The 21,803-nt window shown below is 40.9% G+C and overlaps 1 protein-coding gene across 13 annotated transcripts in view; it reads left to right on the top strand.

The window, feature by feature from the left end:
• Positions 1 to 21,803, top strand: part of FAM13C (family with sequence similarity 13 member C) — a 244,569-nt gene that overhangs the window by 175,418 nt on the left and 47,348 nt on the right. For all 13 annotated transcript variants that reach the window (XM_058671472.1, XM_004583397.4, XM_058671479.1 and 10 more), the window contains one exon: positions 15,823 to 15,886. In XM_058671472.1, the coding sequence (XP_058527455.1) occupies positions 15,823 to 15,886 (64 nt within the window). The remainder of the gene's footprint in view (positions 1 to 15,822; positions 15,887 to 21,803) is intronic.

The following is a 21,803-nucleotide window of genomic DNA, read 5'->3' as shown; positions in this document are numbered from 1 at the left end:
GTTGGAGAAGCAAGTGACTTACTGAATATACAAATGGAACCTGGTAGGACCAGCTGTGTCACTCCCCAATTCAGTGGACTTGTTTTGATAGAGAACAGGCAGAGATATTGTGGTTTAAGGAGACAGACCAGAATTGGGGTGCCTTTACATTATGGGATTTTGATCTCATCAGAATTTGTTCAGTTTCTGTCTTTTTGATATTATCCATTCTAGCAATGGTTGTGATACTTCATTGCGGTTTTGATTTGAATTTCCCTGGTAGTTAATGACATTGAGAAATTTTTCATCTGTCTGTTTTATTTCTTCTTTTGGGAATCATCTGTTTGTGTCCTTTGCCCTAAGTGGATTGGTGGCTTATTGGTTGTTAGGGTTTTTGCATTTGTGATATAATTGGGATATTAATTCTTTGTCAGAAATAACTTACAGATATTTCTTCCCATTTTGTCAGATGTCTCTTTACTGTATTGATTTGTTTGCTGGGCAGAAGCTTCTGAGTTTAAATTGGGCACTAATTATGTAAAGCAGGTCCCAGAGAAGAAAGTTAAGATAGAATGCTTTCTTTCTATACAGCATTTATGTTTACATATTTTGTTTAAAGATTTATTTATTTTTATTGGAAAGGCAAGTCAGATTTAAGGAAAGAAGGAGGGACAGAGAAAGGCCTTCCATCTTCTGGTTCACTTCACGGATGACCATAACTGATGGCCAGAACTGAACCAATCCAAAGCCTGAAACCAGGAACATCTTCCAGGGTCTCACACATAGGCACAGGGTTCCAAGGCTGTGGGCCATCTGCTGCTTCCCCAGGCCCTAAGCAGGGAGCTGGATGGGAAGTAGAGCAGCCAGTACACAAAACCAGCACCCATATGGGATCCCAGTGCTTGCAAGGTGAGGATTTATACACTTGAGCCATTGTGCTGGACCCTGGTATTTATGTTTAAGAGTGTGTTTGTTTGACAAAAGACCACTAAGCTGAGTAATAAAATTGTAGATGAATCATCGCAAGCTTGGTGAAAATTTATCTGTGACTGCAATGAACATATCTAATTTTCTATTACAAATATGCTAACATATAATGTGAGAAACATGTTTTTGCAAACTTTGGTGTTATTGTAGTCCTATTGTCCTAGCACTTGGTCCCCTTCACCCAAGTGGAAGACTTAAAAGAAGCTCTCGGCTTTGGCTCTGCATAGCTCTGGCCATCGGGGTCACTCAGGCAGTCGATCAGTGAGTGAAAGATTTGTTCTCTCACCCCTCTCTTCGTCATATTTTCCTCTACTCTGTCTCCCTCTTTCCATCTCTGCTTTTGAAAGAATTTTTTTAAAGAGATGATGGTTCTACAAGACCAAAGAGAAAACATTGTTTATAACATTTGAATGTTATATAACATCTGAATATTATATAAGTCTTCTTAGCTGAACTTCAAATAGATTTGAAGGGGTTTCAGTAATGAGTATAGGAGAAAAGGAATGTATGAACACAAACCTAATTTAAAACTTTGACCAGCTCACTAAATGTTCATGTTCCTGGGGTTAGGAGAATGAAACCATTTTTACTCTTCTCAAAGAGACATTAAATACTCCAATATTTACGTTGCAGTACTTGTCAATAAGGCCTTTTTCAAGATTTACATTAAGTAATACACATAGACACAGATTATATAAAGTGACACACCAACCCTTACTCTCCCTCAATCCCCCATTTATTGAAATTGCTGTGTAACTTTTCCCACTTAATATTAGATATGTTTTTTTTAATATCAGAAAAGACTATACATCATACTTAGTACCTGGGAAATTATTGAACTAATTCTAAAAGTATTCAGTATTTTAGTTACCTCTAGAGTTTATATTAGTAGACATTGCTGTATTGGGAAACTTTTAAGAATATTTTGTGTACATCATTGTAATTTCCTTGGTTAGTGCTCAAGGGTCAAAGCTGTCTGGACACAGGATTTCAAATACCTCAATGAAATTTCTGATATCATGCTCCCATGAAAGAAGATTGAAATTAATGGACAATTGATAACTTTGAGAGAACTAGGTAGACAGTTATGTCACTGAATTTCTACCAGTTTTGGAGTATTAGCATAGTGACTCTGGGTGGAACATTTGAAGCAACTCAGTCTAATCCCGTCTCTCTTCACTAGTGTGTACACTAGGTGTTTCTGGAGCAAACTTTAGTCCTAATGTGTTTATAATTGTGATTATACTAATAGACTGTTTCTGCCTCTAACAATCCTAAGAAAATTGCAAAGTCATCCTGATGATGAAACAATTCTTTGTTGTTTGGGATTGGCCCACACATAGCAGGAACTCTGGCATCTGTCTTCTAGCCCACGGAATGTCAGTAAACATCCACAGCTTCTGTGAAAGTTAAAAAAAAAAAAAGGCAGAAAACTTTGAATTTTTGGTCTCCTAGGGGATATACTATCCCCCTGTTGAGAAATGTTGCTTTACATGACGGGTACGTTATTTTAAATCATGTTTTACATGAAATTTTATTAAAATGGGCACTCATTCATGATGTGTTCAAATGTAGAAGAAATAGCAAGTTCGTAACTTGCAGTGGCAGGCTGTTTTTGCTTACTTTGTAATTATGTACTATAATTATATACAGAAATGCAGTGGAAAGCTATAAATATGTATTTTATTGGTAATGACTTTTTGAATGTTTGATAGTGGCTACTTACTATATATATATGTATTTTATTGTGTGCAAATAAGAACAAAATTTCTGACTTTTCAAAGTTTATCCCCTATTAAAATTTATCATGGGGACTATATTTCAAGAAAATAATAGTACATGTGTTTCTCTGGCATTATTTGTTAACTATTTTTCTTTGGTGTATGTAGGAATATTAGAATTAAATTTTATTTTTGTGTTCACTAAGAGAAGATTAAAGGTAATTTTCGTTGATATCTTTGGTTTTTATGGTTTAGGTTAGTTGGAATCAGAAAGGAAATACTAAAGGTGATCTTTATAGGGTTAGGTGGTGATCAAAACCAGTTTGTGCCTTTGCTGCCTTTTCCTTGAATGCTTGACTCTGAATAAAAGCAGAAGAAAGTTTCTTACACTTTTGTGCTGTGCTAAGATCCTCAGGCATGCAATAGCACTGAGTTCTTAGAGAACCCCATGATCTTGAAGATGCCAAAGAATGAAGGGAATACTGTGGCCCATTCCCATGGTGCGGGATCCGAAAGGAGAATGATTAAGAAGGAGTGGAAGCAGAAGTAAGCTGAATGTCAGAAGTTTCCCAGGCAATACCTTGAATGCAGCACCAACATAAAATCTGGACATATTGGATTTATTCACTTTATTCAAATTTATTCAAACATATATAGTAGAGTCCCAGGGAAGGCTCTAGGAAATGTGTTCAAGATATTATCCTGTGAAGAGGAAGGGCCTTCATGGTAAGCATACCTGAATGCTAATTTGAGCCTTGCTATCCAAGAACAAATTCCCTAATCTCTTTGGGCCTTGATTTCTTCAAAGGTGCATTGCACATAAAAACAGCTGCTTTGCAGAGCTACTGTTGTGAAGATTAAATGAGACACCATGTATTCAACTCTTTTCAGGATATGGCCCACTGCACATTGCTAGTGTCACACATTGCTAATCTTGCACTCAGTGCACATTGCTAGTCTTAATACAGTTTCCACCATGCCCTGTCTATATGTCCCTCTTCCCTCAAATATTCTCTCTTCTTCCCTGTGTTTGTCTTCAATTTCAGTCCTGATTAGGAGCTAATTTCCAGAATCTCCTGGAGTTTTTTTGGCAACCAGCTTGATCTCTGAGTTGAAACATATTCAACTGAATTAGGCACATCATTAACCTCAAACTTTGTGGCTTGATCTCCTCAAAAAGGAAAAAAAATGCCTGTTAAAATTATTTTGAAATCAGTATGTGTGAAATCAGTGCAGGAATGTACAAAATTAGTGCAGTGGTGAACTAACCAGTTTTGTAGCATAGTAACATTTCTTATTGATTTTTAAAAATGGTTTATTTGAAAGGCAGAGTTATACAGATAGGGAAAACCAGAGATAGATACCCATGGCTATGTACTCCCTAAACTTCACACAGTGGTCAGGACTGGGCAAGGCTGAAGCCAGAAGGCAAGAGCTGCATCTTGGTCTTCTATGTGGATAGCAGAGGCCCAAGTACTTTGCTAGGCACATTGGTAGACGGCTAGCTTGGAGGTGGAGCCATCAGGACTTGAACTAGCACCCATTTGGGATGTTGGTCTTGCATTCTGCACAGTATATCACAACATTGACCTCTTTATGTTTCTTCTTAATTCTTAAATTTTATTTCTGAGGTTAACAGAGGAAGAAAGGCCAACCATTTCAGTCCTTGGATTCACTCTTCAATTGTCTGCAAGACTGAAATCAACAGCCAGAAAGTTCATGCAGTGGTGGGTGATAAGGGCTCAACAACTTGTCTCTGACACACACTAACTTCATGTGGGCAGTGAACTTATTTTTAGTTCAGCTTTTTGCCTGTTGCAGAGATAGAAATACTTAGTGGAGACTGCTGTTGTATGTGTAAATAGAAAGTTTACTTGGCAGTTGGGGTATAAATACTCCATTCAAGTTCAAGTGTGGGCCACCCTACACAGTAAAGTATGTAGGTGGACAAAGGAGTTGGCCAGAAACTAAGGAGAAAAGAAAACAAAAGATGGTACTTGTGATTGGGAAAGTGTCTGGGAATGGCAGGTGGGGGAGTAGAGATGTTCCATGGGAGGTCTGAGTTGATTACGTACCCGTAAGCTAGCCCCAGGAGGCGTACTGTCCTGCCTTCCACCTTTTTCTCTTGTATGCTCCTTTTTCCCAAATGCAGCAGATACATGGTGGGAAGGGGATGTTTCATTAGGTGGTCTGGGGATGAGGAGCTGCCTGCAGCCTGTGATTTCTGGTGCTTCAGATCTAACCAGCTGCCTGCCTATCCCATGTCATCCCCTCCCCCCTCCCCCAGACCAACACTAATGTAGATGGTGTTCTCGCACTGTGTCCACATCAGCGAGCACAAGGGACAGCTGGAGGCCAGTGAACTTCAAAAAGAACATATCCAGTGTTGCTAGAAAACTTGTCAGTGGCCAGAATACTCAGGACCTGGGAAGCCAGGTTATGCATTTGGGATTTTGTCCAAGTCTAGAGAGAAGCCATTGGAAATCATAAACAGGGATGACATGCTCAGATTTACATCAAGAGAACAAGCTGGATAGTGTGTGTTGCAGTCATGGAGACATCTTGGAAACGAATAAATTATCAGTATTGGGAGGTGATGAAAGAAGGATCAAGGCAGATGGAACTGGGCAGGTAAAGAGCAGATTTAGAACTGTCCTTTAGGGAAAGAAAACCTTTAGTAGGGAACAGGTAGCATTTGTACTTATTTAATCTGTACTAATATTTATTCAAATCTATGCCTTAAATTTCTTTTATTCCTCGAGCTATCCTGATTCATACTTGAAGAGTGTCAAAAATCCTGGTATCAGTTGTAACATCACTATTTCCCATGCAGTGTGAGTTTATAGCTATTCATCTAATTTTTACTATCATTCAAATTCTAGTGTTCCACCCTCAGTCATTTGTGATCTCCTGTGCCCTTCACCACGTCTGCCCTGAAATCAGTTGTCACCTGTGCGGCTGGTTTTCCTCTTTCTCTGAAGGTGAGCTCCAAAAGCACAGGACTTGTTTCTGTTTTGCCGCATTCTTCACTGTCTTTAGATTTCCTTTGAAGGGCAAGGCCTGGGAGAAGGGCTCGGGTATAGGGAGGCATCCCAGGACAGAGGAAATGGGTAGGAACAGCCAACAAGAGCTGTGTTTCTTAGAGGGTTGGCCCTCTGAGAAACTGTAGCAAGGGCCACACTTTTTCCTCTGAATGTTAAAGCTGTAAAAATGTGCCACACACTCTCTTCTCTGCTGGCTGCAGATTGGTCCCAGGAGAGCTTATTCTGCCACACTTCCTGAGGTAATGAGCTCTTGTCAAAAATCTTGAGGCAGAGAAGTGAAAAGAGGTGCAGGTGTTGCAGGTGAGATGGTGCACACTGGTGTAACTGCCCATGGACTTAAAGCATAGGTGCCAATCATGCTGTATCCTGGGCTGAGCAATGCCACTGGGGGCAAGTGTTGAAGGATTCCTTTCTGATGTACACATTGGGTGAAGTGATGCAACAAAGGTTTTGTAATCTACTCAGCAAACCAGGCTCTGCTGTCTTCAGCACTACTACTAACATACATATTGGGGACTCTACTGTCATTCAATCCCCAAGAATAAGCCTGTTGTTAATGCATCTCGAATTGTGAGCTTTTCTGGTTCCATGCATGCTTTAAACTGTAGCCCATGACTATTCTGCCTTCTTCCTCTGCCATTCTGGTGGGCCTGACTCACTGCTCAGCCCTTGTCCAGGACATGGTGTGGCCCTGGCTGCTACTGGGGTCTCTTCCTATAGAGTATGGAGTAGTGGCCACTCCTGGCCAGCTGGGCTGCCTCATAATGGAGTTTCTTCATGTTTCCAGAATATAGCCTTTCTCCTTCTGGGAATGTGTCCCATTGGAGGCCAGGCCAGAAACACTGAGCGGCTCTTGAACTCGGGAGAGTCCCAAACCTGTGCTCTGCCATCATCGGTCTCCTCCAACACTACTTAACCTGGCACTTTAGGGTGATGTTTTCTAGTCAGGTATCTGTTGGGGTGCTGTTTGGCTGCAGTTTACCATTCGATTCCTCTGGACCTTCTGATTTGTAGGTTTTGACTGAGCCCTAGAATCTGTAGGTTTTTTTTTTTTTTTTTGTAATTTCAGAGACAGAGTTTCAGAGAGAAGGAGAGAGGGAGAGAGATGGAGGTCTTTCTTCTGTCTACTGCCCAAATGGCTGTAATGGTCAGAGCTGAGCTGGTTCAAAACCAAGAGCCAGGAGCTTCTTCCAGGGCTCCCATGTGGATACAGGTGTCCAAGGACTTGTTCTATCCTCCACTGCTTTCCCAGTACATAAGCAGGGAGCTGAATTGAAAGTGGAGAAGCTGGAACACAAACTGGCACCCATGGGGCATGCTGGCACTGCAGGTAGAGACTTAGCCTACTGTGTGTGCTATGCCAGCCTAGGAATCTGTGTTAATACTTGTTGGTCTTCAAAAACGTAGGATGTAGGTGTAAAGTATGACATGGGTCCTGGCTACTTGGAGTGTAAATTTTTGGACTTCAGCATTATGTTTCTAGTTATGACAGCCTTGTCCCCTCTTTGGGAGTCCATTTGCCTGAACAAATTGATAATGTATTGAAAACACAGTTAAGTGAGCATATTTTGACTTCTGTATTTTTTCTGTTTGTGATCACTTTACCATGCCTCTGTTTCTTTAGCTTTCATGTTTGGCTGCTAAGTATTTGATCTCAGTCCTTTAGCACAGAAATTTGGTGAGAACCAACAAGAGGGATGGATTCAATGAGACTTAACTAGAGCAAATTTTTATATTTACTGGTATTGAGGATTGTTACTGTTGCTAATAATATTCCTGGAATTTACTGGCACCTTGTCTGGGTCTGCATATAGAAGTATTGTTTATATATACAGAATGTTTTGCTTGGAGGGTTGTCCTCTTGGGATTTACCTTTTGTTTTCAGAAGAGTTTCAGGAAGCAGCAGTCATACAGCCAGCCAGCAGCCATCCGGGTATACATTAGTGCATCCCGAGTGTTTCTAGTATAGAGACTCACTTTAATACAGGCAAATGTCCTGAATTCTTATGCCACCTGAGACAGCTTTTCAGCTGGCACTGTTCAGCTCAGGAGCTGTGATTCCATGTGAGGCATTTAGAAGAACCTATTTGATGCTCTTTACTTTCTGCCTGTGTTTTCTAAATGGTGGATTAGAACTCCGCTTGCTGATCTTTTTAGTGGATCATCTCTGAGGAGAAGCATATTTCTTTTTGAGAATGAATCCATACTGCTAGCATGCTCAAAAGCATGAATGATAATACAGTCCTTGTACAAATGCAGAGGTATATTTGAATTGTCAGCTGTCCTTAACACTGGTGTAAACACTTCATTGTCACAACTGTTAGTATCTACTATGTGTCATAAATCAGGATCGACCCTAGAGATAAAATATAGTAGGTCTCAGGGAGACTATGCTCTATGGAGCTTATCTCATTATGAGAAAGAGCCAGTCAGTTTTACAGTGTACATTTAGAGATGATAGAAGTCTACACAACCGAAGCAAGGATCAGGCTACAGTAGAAACATTTAAAAGGAAGATGTGATTGGAGGCTACCAATATCTAAGGGATGTGTGAGTTAATCAGGAGAGAAACTGGAGAAGGAAAAGCTTTATGATGAAGTGGGTGGCCCATTTCAAAGCCTGCGCAGGCAAGGAGATGGTACACATAAGGAACTAAACATGCAGTAGAGCCTGAACTCAGGGAGAATGATGTTGGTGGAGGTCGAAGAGGGAGATGGGTGCTAAATCCTGCCAGAAGTCAGAGGCTATCAGAATTTTGGTATGTAAATGTAGCATGTAGGAGGTGGTGACAGGATTTTGTGTGGGAAATTGTCTGGGGAGGGGGACCAAGGAAGAAACAGTTTTGTCTGGCCAGTCCAGATGAGAGATGCTAGTAACTTGGCCTACGGTGGTAGTGGTGGAGAGGCAGAGGAAGGGAGAGGAGTGAAAATCATTTTGCATGAGAAATTGAAGAACTTGTGATAAAATAGCTATTGGACTTCAGGGAGAACAAAAGGTGGGATAATTTGGGTATTTTTCAGGAGCTGTCAGAGGGGGAGGCTGTTCACTGACCTAGGCAATGCTTTCCTTTGCTAATTTTATACTAACTGTTGATGTAAGTGTAAAATGTGAAGCCACGATACAGCTTTCCCACAAATTGTCACATCCTGTTGTGGTTCAATAAGCACCCTTGAGCCAAGAAAAACATCTGAATGCTGACTTGGCTTTGCTGTTTTGAATTTCACTATACATCCTGAGAGAACTCTACCATAGGACGACCCTGTTGGCTGACTTAGCAGATGCTTTTTAGGGTCCCAGCAAAGTGGGGGCATCAAAAAGTTTTAGGCAAGTTGCACATCGGTGGGTCATTGATGACTCTGTCATCATAGGTTGTAAAGCACTTTTAGCATCAGTAATAATTAAGGTTTGCATTTCTCTGCTGAGAAGTTGTTTTATTATTATGTTTTTAGTAATAGTGGTCATGGTGGTAAAAGCAGCAAGTGGTGGCATAGCAATGGTGGTTCTTGTGGTAGCAGTGATACTAGTGGTGGTAGTGACAAATATTGGCAAAGATGGTGGTGCTGGGAGTGCGGGGATGTCATATTCTAATCATTGTTTCAGGCTGTAATTGGTCTCCAATGTGGATGGGTTGAATTTCCCATTTCCTGGGCCTGGGATAGAGGGTAAGTTGACATTCCACTTGGCAGAGGACTCTGGCTGGATTACTCATGTTTGTCCTTTAGGCAAACAAGCTTTTGATTCTTGCTTCAGGTGATGAGAGGGAAAAGATTGGAGGGAGTATTTTAGTGTGGCCCAGTTTCTTTGTGTAAATGCTTTATGAAGTTACCTTTAAAGATCTGTTCAGAAAGGGAATTTGAGACAGCTAGTTGCTGTTCCAGTTCTCTTCTTTTCATTGCCAAACTTGTCCAGTGCGATGCTTCCATTTCTGTCCCTTTACCTTTTCATTGTGGTGGACTTTTCCTTCTTCGCTTTCATTCCGAGTGACCTTAGGTGACTTTGACATGTTCCAGCTGTGTGAGATTGGGCACTTCTGCATGCCTTACTTTCTTTTTACCCATGATACTTCACACCTGGTGTATCATAGCTCATCACTGGTCCATTTCTTTATATTTTTTCTTGTTCCTGGAGAATTCAAGTTCTCTAAGGAAAATACTGTTGATCTGTTGCTTTATTTTAAACACCTGCACTAGTACCTGGACTATAGTAGGTTCTTAATATATGTTTGTTGCAGCCAGTGGGTTAATATGTTGTCCTCAGTACCAGCATCCCATATGGGCATTGATTCAAGTCCCTATTGCTCCAGTTCCTGGGAAAGCAGTGGAAGATAGCTCAGGTGCCTGCGGCCCCTGTACTCACATGGAGACTCTGAGGAAGCTTCTGACTCCTGTTTTCAGTCTGGTCTACTGTGGCTATTGTGGCCATTGGGGTGTGAGCCAGTGAATGGAAACTCTTGCTTTCTCTGTGTCTCTTTCGCTCTTTTTTTTTTTTCTATGACTCTTTTAAGTAAACAGATAAATCTTACCAAATACGTATTTGTTGAATGATTGGATTACCTTACCTAACTCTTTGCATATTGGATATACTAGTACTAATCTCATAGTTAACCTAAAAATTAAATGAGATTATGTAGTAATCTTCCTGGTGCATCCTGTCTGGTATAGGCATAGTAGCGGCTGATGAACTGATAGGAGTGGACTCTTCTCCACACTCTTCATATTTACATCTTCCTCTTTTTATATTTCAAGTGCTCCTTCAGATTGGCTTCTTATGCCCTTAGTAATAATTCTATATTTTTTAACCTCTTTTGGTTCCAGAAATGTGCTCAGTGACTTTCATTGTTTATTTCTGTCTGTTTATTAACAAGTCCTACATTATTTACATTAATAAAATTTTCTAGTTATCATGACTACATAAAATTTCTACTGTAGTATTTTCCCAGGGGCCATTTCTGACATAACAGTGGTTTGACTTACAATTTGTTGACATTATGATGGCTTGGAAGTGATATGTCCCCAGGAGACACTGTATTTCAGATTTTCAGTTTGAATCTCTTCCTGGTGTAGAGATGTACAGAACAGCACTGTCTTAAGTGCTGGGCAGCAGTTAGTGTGCTACAGGATCCACTCAGCCTAGAGGCCACAAGGATAGACCACTCATGCCCTACAGGATACTGTTTTTAAACTATAATGTTTAGTGAGTTAAATGTATTAAATGCATGTTAGACCTAAGATACTTTCTGGTTAGAATAGGATTATTGGGATATAACCCTGTGGCAAATCAAGGGTCACCTGCATATGAGAATAGAATTTATGTGTTAGAGCCAACAGTAATGATGAGCATTACTCATGTACTTTCACAGTATGTATTGTTCTGTAAGGTAGCTGTATATCTTTATTATTTTTAGTATTTATTTGAAAGACAGAGGGAGAAATATTCCAGCCACTGATTTACTCTTCAATCTCTTGGCAGCCACCAGTGACTGACCATGTTAAAACTAGGAGTTCAAAACTCAGTATTGGTCATCAGTGCGAAGTTAGAATTGACAGGGGGCCTATGCTCTATTCTAGTACAATCGCTCAAATATGGGTTGTGGGCAAGGGGCAACTCAATAGTTATGCCAAACACTGCTTTTTTCACTTCAATAGTGATCAACTTCGGTTAGTGTAATTACGAAGAGTGCTTGTTTAGTAGGTAATATCAAGAAGTCATTGTTTCTGCTGGTTCTTCTTGTATCAACTCATTCAAAACACATGCAAACACATGCAATGACAGTGCAGCACGTCTCAGGCATCATGCTGGTCTCTAACTATGCGATGACAGTGCAGCATGTATCAGGCATCATGCTGGTCTCTAACTATGCAATGACAGTGCAGCATGTATCAGGCATCATGCTGGTCTCTAGCTTTGCAATGACAGTGCAGCACGTCTCAGGCATCTTGCTGGTCTCTAGCTATGCAATGACAGTGCAGCACGTCTCAGGCATCATGCTGGTCTCTAGCTATGCAATGACAATGCAGCACGTCTCAGGCATCATGCTGGTCTCTAGCTATGCGATGACAGTGCAGCATGTCTCAGGCATCATGCTGGTCTCTAGCTATGCGATGACAGTGCAGCATGTATCAGGCATCATGCTGGTCTCTAGCTATGCAATGACAGTGCAGCATGTATCAGGCATCATGCTGGTCTCTATGCAATGACAGTGCAGCATGTATCAGGCATCATGCTGGTCTCTAGCTATGCGATGACAGTGCAGCACGTCTCAGGCATCATGCTGGTCTCTAACTATGCGATGACAGTGCAGCATGTATCAGGCATCATGCTGGTCTCTAGCTATGCAATGACAGTGCAGCATGTATCAGGCATCATGCTGGTCTCTAGCTATGCAATGACAGTGCAGCATGTATCAGGCATCATGCTGGTCTCTATGCAATGACAGTGCAGCATGTATCAGGCATCATGCTGGTCTCTTACTATGCAATGACAGTGCAGCATGTCTCAGGCATCATGCTGGTCTCTAGCTATGCGATGACAGTGCAGCACGTCTCAGGCATCATGCTGGTCTCTAACTATGCGATGACAGTGCAGCATGTATCAGGCATCATGCTGGTCTCTAGCTATGCAATGACAGTGCAGCATGTATCAGGCATCATGCTGGTCTCTAGCTATGCAATGACAGTGCAGCACGTCTCAGGCATCATGCTGGTCTCTAGCTATGCAATGACAGTGCAGCATGTATCAGGCATCATGCTGGTCTCTAGCTATGCAATGACAGTGCAGCATGTATCAGGCATCATGCTGGTCTCTATGCAATGACAGTGCAGCATGTCTCAGGCATCATGCTGGTCTCTAGCTATGCAATGACAGTGCAGCATGTCTCAGGCATCATGCTGGTCTCTATGCAATGACAGTGCAGCATGTATCAGGCATCATGCTGGTCTCTAACTATGCAAGGAGGAAAGACACCGATACAGACCCTTCCCGCAAAACCTTAGCTGTCACTGTCACTTACAGCTCACCTAAATCACCTGAATACACTGTGGAATGGCCTAGTTCTTGGGTGAACCCTCGCCTAAGATTTTTAACTTCTCTGATTTAGCTTTACCTCAAAGCTGCAGGATAAATTTAACTTATCACCTTTCCCATAATGCCTGGTGTTTCCTTTTCTTCCCTCCCCTTGCCCCCCAATAACATGTTTTCCTGTATCCCATTAGGAAACTTACTCTTCATTTCCCTTCCTACACTTGCTCAACTTCAAGTTAATTTTATTTATTTATTTATTTATTTATTTATTACTGATCTTTCTCTGTGGTTCTTTCTTTTGAACGCACACTTGATTTCTCTGTTGCTTTTGTTCTCGAGAAATGCCTGTTGTCTGGCTCTAACTCAGCACCTCCTCTCTGACATTCTAGTAGCCGTTCACATATTCTGATTCTTGATTTACTGAAACACCCTCAAGGCTGTGTGTCAATAAATTCTACTTACTCTTTACGATTTTACTAGATTGTAAACTTCCTTAAGGTTTATGCTCTGCTTGTGTGTTGTTCCTCCAACACTGTAGCAGACATCTAGTAAACAGTAGGTGAAAGTACCTTTGATATTTGCGACTGTGATTCTCAGACTTATTCCAGGGGTATGTTCAATGGTAATGAGTACTTTTTTCTGGCAGAACTGTGTGCTTATTCCACAAAGTCCTTTTTCTTCATCTCAAGATGTATTGTAACAAAGTATATTTCTGCTTCCTTTCGTTAATGCTTGCTGCTTGTTGATTTGTCTTATCAACTATTGTCACTCACTAAGAGGAATCTGGTATCAGAGCCTAGAGAAATTTGCTCTTGATAAGTATAAAATGGTAAACAAATTTTCCTTTGCAGAGTATAATTCCCCGCCCCCTTTTTTCTTCTGGTTCTATAGTATAGAAACATAGTTTGAAAGTAATCATAGTTATCAAGAAACTTTCAGCCATTTAGTGAGTCAGATGCTCCTGGGTAGAATGGGTTAATTTCTATTGCTGGCTTCTTTGTTCCAGTGAACAGGGTAGAATTGCTTTGTTACTTCTGAAGTCCTGCAGTTACTGTGTTGATAGCTCAGGGGTAGAGGGATGTATGGGATATATAGGCAGTTTCATTCCTCCCTCTTTCCTTGAAACTAGACTGTCTTTGCCTGAGCTCATGACTAGGAACCTTCATCTCTTGCTCTCAGGAGGAAAAAACTAATATGTACGGGTGCAAAAGACATTCTGAACTTCATATATTTCTTTCTTTACCATCTCCTTGTTTTTCTTGGTAGAAATAAATTGTTGGAACAGTTTGCACCTGTGGTCTAAAAGAACTTTGCTTAAGATTTCGCTTGTGACATTCTTAAGTGCACGATGCTGAATGTGTTATGACGATTAGAAATGATTAGTTTTGTTGTGTACATTTTCTTCAGGATTTCAATTGAGACAGAGTAATAGCTGTAAATAACTATGTCCCAAAATAAATCTTGTTATGAATGATTTAACACTGACATCAATCTCTCATTCATTTAGAGAGCTGGCCTTTTCATAAGTATAATAAGTATAATTTAAGATGTTTATTATATAATAGCATACAACTGCTGTGGAAATAACCTTGAATGCTATATAACAGATGTCATTGAACTAGAATTGCATGAATCATAATTTGGACATAATTACTCGTTAATTGTATATACTTTAATTTAAAGAAAATCAACCCGGGGTAGATATATCTTGTTTAAGGACCTTAATCATGGGAACTATGCTATGGCAAAACCCAACTGTTTTAGTTAGCTTTTCATCACAACAAAATACCTGTGGAAATTAACATTGTAACATTTTACAAATTCAACTCCAGTAGCAAGGGGTTCTGTTGGTTCTGCCTCTGATGGCAATGGTAATTGAAGGAATGTTGAGTTCTGTGGAGTGAGTTTCTTGAGGTAAGGTAAGAAGCTGAAAAAAAGCAAGAGAGAGAGAGAGAGAGAGAGAGAGAGAGATCAATTGAGATCTTGGGCCCCATGAGAGAGAGAGAAAGAGAGAGAGACAGAGAAAGAGAGATATCAGTTGAGATCTTTGGCCCCTTGAAGACTTTACAACAAGCTCTCTAAAAAATTATCTTCCAGTGGTATGTCCAAACAGACAAAAGGATCTCTCACTAGGCCCCACTTTGTAAACATCATAAGTATCTATGCTTTCCTAAAGCTAACCTGTGTGTTTCAATGTAACATTAGCTTCAGCTTTAGCATTAGCTGAGAGCAGCTTCCGCCCCCCCGCCCCCGGCTTTCTTGTCTTTATTTAATTGTAATGAGGTTTAAATGTCTGTCTGAGTTTGGAAGCCAAATCTTGTTCAAACCATCATACCAACTTTACACATAATTTAGCAATGACTGTAACATTTATTGTATAAGTTAAGAGATAGGGTGAAATTTCTGTAAGCTATCTTTCATGGACAAATGACATCTGTCTATCTCTAGAAAAGAGCAAGTGCATTCATTAAAGATGTGTGTGTGTGTGTGTGTGTGTGTGTGTGTGAGTGTGTAATTTGTACTAAGAACTGAGAATATACCCATGTAGAAAATGGGCATAACCAGTGCCTTTTTGGAGCTAACATTCTAGTGTGGAAATGAAAATAAATAGGAATCATTTCAGATAATATGAGGTATTAAGAAGGAACTCTGCAAAGCAGTGTGCTGCTGACTAAGAGGGAGGCTGCTTCTGGTTAGGGAGGTCAGCAGGGCCTGCTTGGGTAGGTAACATGTGAACTGAGCTGACATTTTCAGGTAGCAAGACTTTGTGGGGAAGAACATTCTGGGTCAAGGGACATTGTCAGTGTTTGCACAGGAAACAAGCTTTGTGTGTTCAAGAAACGAAAGGGCCCAGTGTCTGGAGTCTGAGTGAGAGTGGAGCCAGGCAGGCTGGTGGGGTTTAAATGTTCATTGTTTCAGGCCATTCAAAGAGCCTGAGTTTTATCCTAAGAACAGTGAGGTATTACTAAGGGTTGGTAACAGAGGTGTGGGCAGATCTATAGATGCTGTTTCAAATGTCCATTGTTGAAAAGTTTCTTTTAAGTGGAGATAATTTCCTTTGTATTTTACAGAACAGACCAGAGGACTTCGGCCTGGACAAAGGATGCTTTTGAGATGCAGCAGGACCTAAAGGAAGTAGGTGCAGGCATCATTGACTGCATACACACAAATTAGCCGCTTGTGAAATATGTCATTCTGTTTCTCAGCTTTTGGAGTTTTACTAAAACCTCAAACATTTTTGCTTGTAAGTTGAATTGGTTGTTCTTGTTCTTGTAATCTTGTTTTTCAGTTGGTAATCTTTTTCCCTTTCTCTGGAGCAAACTTACTTGAAATCTTATTTTTGAGGTTATATCATACTCTGGACCTAACTCGAGTCATTTCATTGTATTGTTTTTGGCTTGGGGTTGTATAACCATGGCTCCAGCAGTTAGCATTAGTAAATTTTTCTCAAGTTTAGTTTACCTGCATCTCCCTCTCTCTCTCCGTGTATGTGCATTTTTCCTAGTGGCTTTTGTAGTCTCAAACATAATTCTACTTGCTGTGTATTCACTAATCAAAATACTGTTTGGTGTTTGCAATGTGGTCTTCTTGGTATGGTTTTACACAAAAGCTGTGTTTTCTAATCCAAATGATTTTGCACCAAACTGGACATCACCATGTTAGCTTGTTGTAGATTTTCTTTGGATTATGTAATTTAATTCTCCTGTTGAAAGTGAATGTAATGTAGTTAGGGTATCTGTCAATATGACTACCTTTGCTTAAGACATGGATTTGCAATGTGCTGTCTGGTTTTTCTTGTTATTAAGTTAAGGAACAGTGGGTGATGTGTGGTATGTCGAATTGGAATAATAGTAAAGAAAATGAAACGATTTGATACTTGGATGCCTAGAAGAGACATGATACACTTCAGGCAAATTGCTTGAATTGAAATGTTATTGGTGCTTTCAAGATGCATGTGTCTTTTGCCCCTTCCCTAAAATATACTGAAATTCAGTTGCATTTGCATTCAGTTGTCTTTCTCCTTCTCTTTATTTGGCAGAGGTGAATGGGCAAAGGTAAACCAGATACCTGGTTAAGCCAAGGTAAATAGCTGAAGTTGAGAAAGAAACCAAGAACAAAGGCCACTGTTACTTTTGTGTGCACAGGCACAGCCTTCACAGCTGTAATTTTATGAGTGGGCGTTTGGCCCAGTAGTTATGCTGTCTCGTAGGAGGCCTCATCCTGTATCAAAGTGCCTGGGTTTGAATCCTGGTCTGCTTTTGATCCTTACTTCCTGCCGATGCAGACCAGGAAAGTTGACAGTAATGGCTCTAGCAACTGGGTCCCTGCCCTGTATGGGAGCCCTGAAATTCCTGCCTCTTTGCTTAAACCTCAGCCAGGGACCTCTGAAGACATCTGGGGATTTTGGCAGGATGGAGCGTTTCTCTCTCTGTCTTCCCTCTATGTGTATATGTTTCCTCTATCTGTCTCCATTTTCTCTCAGTTTTTTTACAGTGAAAATGACGAAAGAGGCAAGAGTTTGAATCAATGAGTGCAGCTGCCTACTCCCATGTGAACCAGCAAAATGCTAGTTGTAAAGAAGCAATGGTTTGTTTTGACATTGGTGACTAGAAAAACGCAGTGATTATAAGAAGAGTCAGCTTGTGATAGCTTTCAAGTGTTTCGGAGAAACTCGGATTTTTTAACTGGAAGCCTGGGGGAATGTGGAGATCACTTGAGCATTTCTAAATCACAGTTGTGAAAAGCTGTATTGGCAAATCCGCTTTCGTGTGTTCCTGCACTACGTTGTGTCTGCAAATGGCAGGGCTTGTGCCAGCTCAGCGCTCTGGGATTATGTGGGCGTGGAGTGCTAAACTGAGATGCGCATCCAAAAGAGCAGGCAGCGCCATGTTTTAAATGTGCCTGCATGCTTAGATGGCACTGCGGTGCAGACTGGCTGAACACAATTAAGCTGCACACACTGAAGTTCTGTTCCAATCACTGGGATCAAGTATGTGTGGTTTCACATTCTTTTTTTTAAAAGATTTATTTATCTTTATTGCAAAGTCAGATATAGAGAGAAGAGACAGAGGAAGATCTTCTGTCTACTGATTCACTCCCCAAGTGACCACAACGGCTGGAGCTGAGCCCATCCAAAGCCAGGAGCCAGGACCTTCTTCCAGGTCTCCCACATTGGTGCAGGGTCCCAAGGCTTTGGGCCACCCTTGACTGCTTTGCCAGGTCACAAATAGGGAGCTGGAAGGGAAGCGGAGCTGCTGGGATTAGAACCGGTACCCATATGGGCTCCCAGAGCATTCAAGGCAAGGACTTTAGCCACTAGGCCATCGTGTCGGGCCCAGTTTCACATTCTTTTCATGCAGTTTTTATTGCAGCCAAAATTGGGAGACCAGAAAATACATTGGAAAAGCTTGAAGGGAGTAACGTGAATAGGGCTGAAGCCACATAGGGAAAGCCAACGTATTCACATGCAATGAGGGAGATGTCCTATGGGGTGGGAATCTGTTAAATATGTATTTATTTGAAAGTCAAGAGTTATCAGAGAAAAAAGGAGAGAAAAAGAACAAGATCGTCCTTCTGTTGGTTCACTCTTCAGATGACTACAATGGCTGGAGCTGTGCTGGCTTGAAGTGAGGAACGAAGAACTTTTTCTACTTCTCTGATGTAGATGCAGGGGCCCAAGTACATGGTCTATCTTCCATCTTCTGCTGTTTCTTCTTAGGCCATTAGCAGAGGGCTGGATCAGGAGTGAGCAGCTCGAACAAAAACTGGCACCCAAATGGGACTTGGCAGCTATACCCACAAAGGCACAGTGTCAGCCTCTGGATACATTTTTAGGTGTGTAATAGTAACACCACCCAGATTAAGCAAAATCCTAACCAGCAGCCCAGATGTTTCTTTGTATTTTATTGTAGTTAGTACTGTCCCTATAAGGATTGTTACTATTCAGACTGGCAGATTTATTCACTTTTGAGTTCTTCTTTTTATTTTGGGGGGGTAGGGTGTTTGTTTTGGTGGAAAGAGGGAAGGCACTCCTTTCTGCTGCTTTTTTGCTTATATACATACACCTGCACTTGCCAAGACTGGACCCAGCCAAGTGAGGAGCTGGGAACTCAAGCTGGGTTTTTCATATGTGTGGCAGGGACACAATTACTTGTGGCATCACCTTTTTCCTTCCAGGGTGTGCATTAGTGGTAAGTTGGAATAGAGAATGAAGCTGGGACACAAATGCTAGTACTATACTCTGGGATGTGGTGTCCCAAGAGGGGCTTGATTGCCGAGTAATTTCCCACTCCAGTTTGGTGCCTTTTATACACATACACTAGGTACGAGGTTGTTGTTGCTGAATTGTTTGAGATAGAGAGAAATATTAAGAATTCCCAACTATTGTTTCACTACTATATAGCTGATGGCCAGGGTTGGGCTGAAGCCAAAAGTCAGGAATCCAATCCACATTCCACGTAGGAGGTGGGAGCTCAATCTTTTGAGCCTTCTCTGCTGATGCCCAGATTCTGCTTTTGCAGGAAGCTGGATGCAGAGCCAGAGCCAGAGGCAGGTATTGAACCATATGGGACACTAGGCTAAATGCACCCCCTCAATGTACTCCTCTGTGGCTGGTTTCACCTGTTTGGTATTATGTTTGTCAGATGGTTGCGGTTTTTGTTCACTTTTCTGTGACCTGTTAGGTTTTTTTCTAGTATGATTGCTCATTAGTGATTATAATTTTGTTATTACTGATTTTTATTCTTACAAGATTATTCATTAATTGCCAAATGGACATTCAAGGTAGATTCTTTTTTGTTAGTTGCTATTTGTTTTTTAATTTACACATCCCCACCCAACACCATCCCACCATGGGAAAAACACAGATGGAATTCTTGGCTTCTGGTTTTGGCTGGACCCAGGCATGGCTTTTGTAACCATCTGGGGAGTGAGCCAGGGGATGGAACACTGGTAACTCTCTCTTTGGCTCTGCCTGTAAAATCAGTCAGGCTGTAGATGTTGTTTGCTCTCTGCAAAGCCTTCTAATTCTCTAAAAAGGGCCTGCCAATTCTATATCTGCACTGTTTGCTGTACGTCAAAGTCCAAATAAAAAGTTTTTATGAGAAGCATGATTTGTATTTTCCAGTTGTTTCCACAAACCTAATGTTGTATATAAATAATAGCATGTATAAGATATGACACACATGCCTTCTTTTTCCATTTGTTCTGTCACAGATGTATATTGCTCAGCTCTGATTGGCTCTATCCTCGATTCCCACCTGCTATGTCCAGCATGGCAATCCATGTTGTGATATATCTATATGCTGTTTCTGTGTTTATTTCTCATATATTCCCAGTGAAATTAAAAAAAAACTCACCAGTTTCTTATTTACTCTTGGCATATGTATAGATTTGATTCCTGGCAGTGTCACTTTGCTTTTGACAGTCTAGCAACCCCAATTTTTTGGTCTTGGATCTCTATTCTCTGTGTTTTAGTGTCTCTGAGACTGTCCTATGGAAGTAGGAATTTGTTTATGAAATATTGATTAAATCTCCCTTCTGCCAGTCACCTATTTGCTCTTTGAGACATTATATTTTATTTGTTGGAAGCCTCTGAATTATGATTGGAAGGTAGATTTTTCAATGTTTATCCATCTTAATATGTGATCTTATTCTCCTATGACCATATAATTGTTAAGCATTAAGCAGATCAGAAAGGTCGTTGAAAGATAAAATGATTATCTTCATTCTGCACCCTTGTAGATCCATTGCTAGCTTTATTTCCAACTAAAAATAGATGTATATACTAAAATAAAGACTCTCCTTTACCCTCATCAAATGTGCCATATTGGCCTTTCAAATCACTTTGTTTTCAAAGTATTTGAGTAACAGGTATAGAAAAAGAACAATTCCCCTTCTCTGTCCTATTCCCAAAATGCCCACAGGGTAGTCATTGGGTACGTGCAGGAGCCAGGAGTCCAATGCAGGTGTGCTTCCGGAGGGCCAGGCCCGATAACTGCAGTTATTACCACCACTCCCCAGGGTTCTCCACATGAGCAGGAAGCTGCAGTTGGGAAGAATTGGGATGGATGTCTCAACCTCCATAGTAACTGGTAGGTCAAAGACCTTTCCCCGCAATCTACCTTTTTCTAATTCCCAGACTGTATATCACAGATATACACAGAAGGCTTTGCAATGGGTTAATTCTAGGGGGTCTTTTAGTTCTTGTGCTCACTGACACTGTTTGATTTTTCCTAGTGATTAAAGAATGTAACCATAGGTCTCCATCAGGGAAAGCAGAAGGTAGTAGTCCTAGAGTTCCTAAGGTGAAGGCCTCCCCATAGCCAGCTGTCTGAAGGCATGGCTTGGGGAGCAAATGTGTGCTGCACATTAACCTGTCAATCTTAAGATTGAGAGGACACTACACTACCATGAGTAAAGGCTTGGGGGTGCTTGAGAATCTGTAGTAAACTCCAGGTAAATGTGGGCCTTCCAAGGGTGCCATTATATTTGCCCCACCTCACTCTTAAGTCACTACTGTTAAGGAAGAAATGGTCTTCCTTAAAAATTTCCATGACCCTTATGCTCAGCAAAAACATTTTATTTTCTTATCTGATAGATTCTTTGAAGATATTCTTGGCTTAGCTTCGATAAAGCAAGTATCGGCTGAATAATAGATTGTGTCCTTGACACTTTTTATGTAGACTTTGCCTCTCAAGTAAAAATCCTAGCGGTGAGGTCATTCTTAAGCCAAATGATCCTAAAAGAAAAACTTGTCTTTAGTCCCCTTAGATAGATTCTTTGTTTCCTTCCTCTTCGGCATTTGCTAGCTATGAAACTGCTGGAAGAAGCCAAATCTATAGTTTGTCTTTAGACTTATGGAACCTGTTTATAAATTGGAAGCAAAAAAAAAAAATTGCCATAGTTGAATGTGCTTGCCTGAGAGACAAGTATTTGCAGAGGTAAGCACATTTTTTTGTATCAGTCTTTTGTCCATCAGTTTTGGTGCTAAGGATTTCAGTGACTTAAGAGGTCAATGGGAGAAATACCTCTAGGCAGCCATACTGGATTT

Source organism: Ochotona princeps, chromosome 13, assembly GCF_030435755.1.
Source record: "Ochotona princeps isolate mOchPri1 chromosome 13, mOchPri1.hap1, whole genome shotgun sequence".
In the NCBI taxonomy this organism is placed as follows: Eukaryota; Metazoa; Chordata; class Mammalia; order Lagomorpha; family Ochotonidae; genus Ochotona; species Ochotona princeps.
This window is presented reverse-complemented; position numbering and strand designations above follow the sequence as displayed.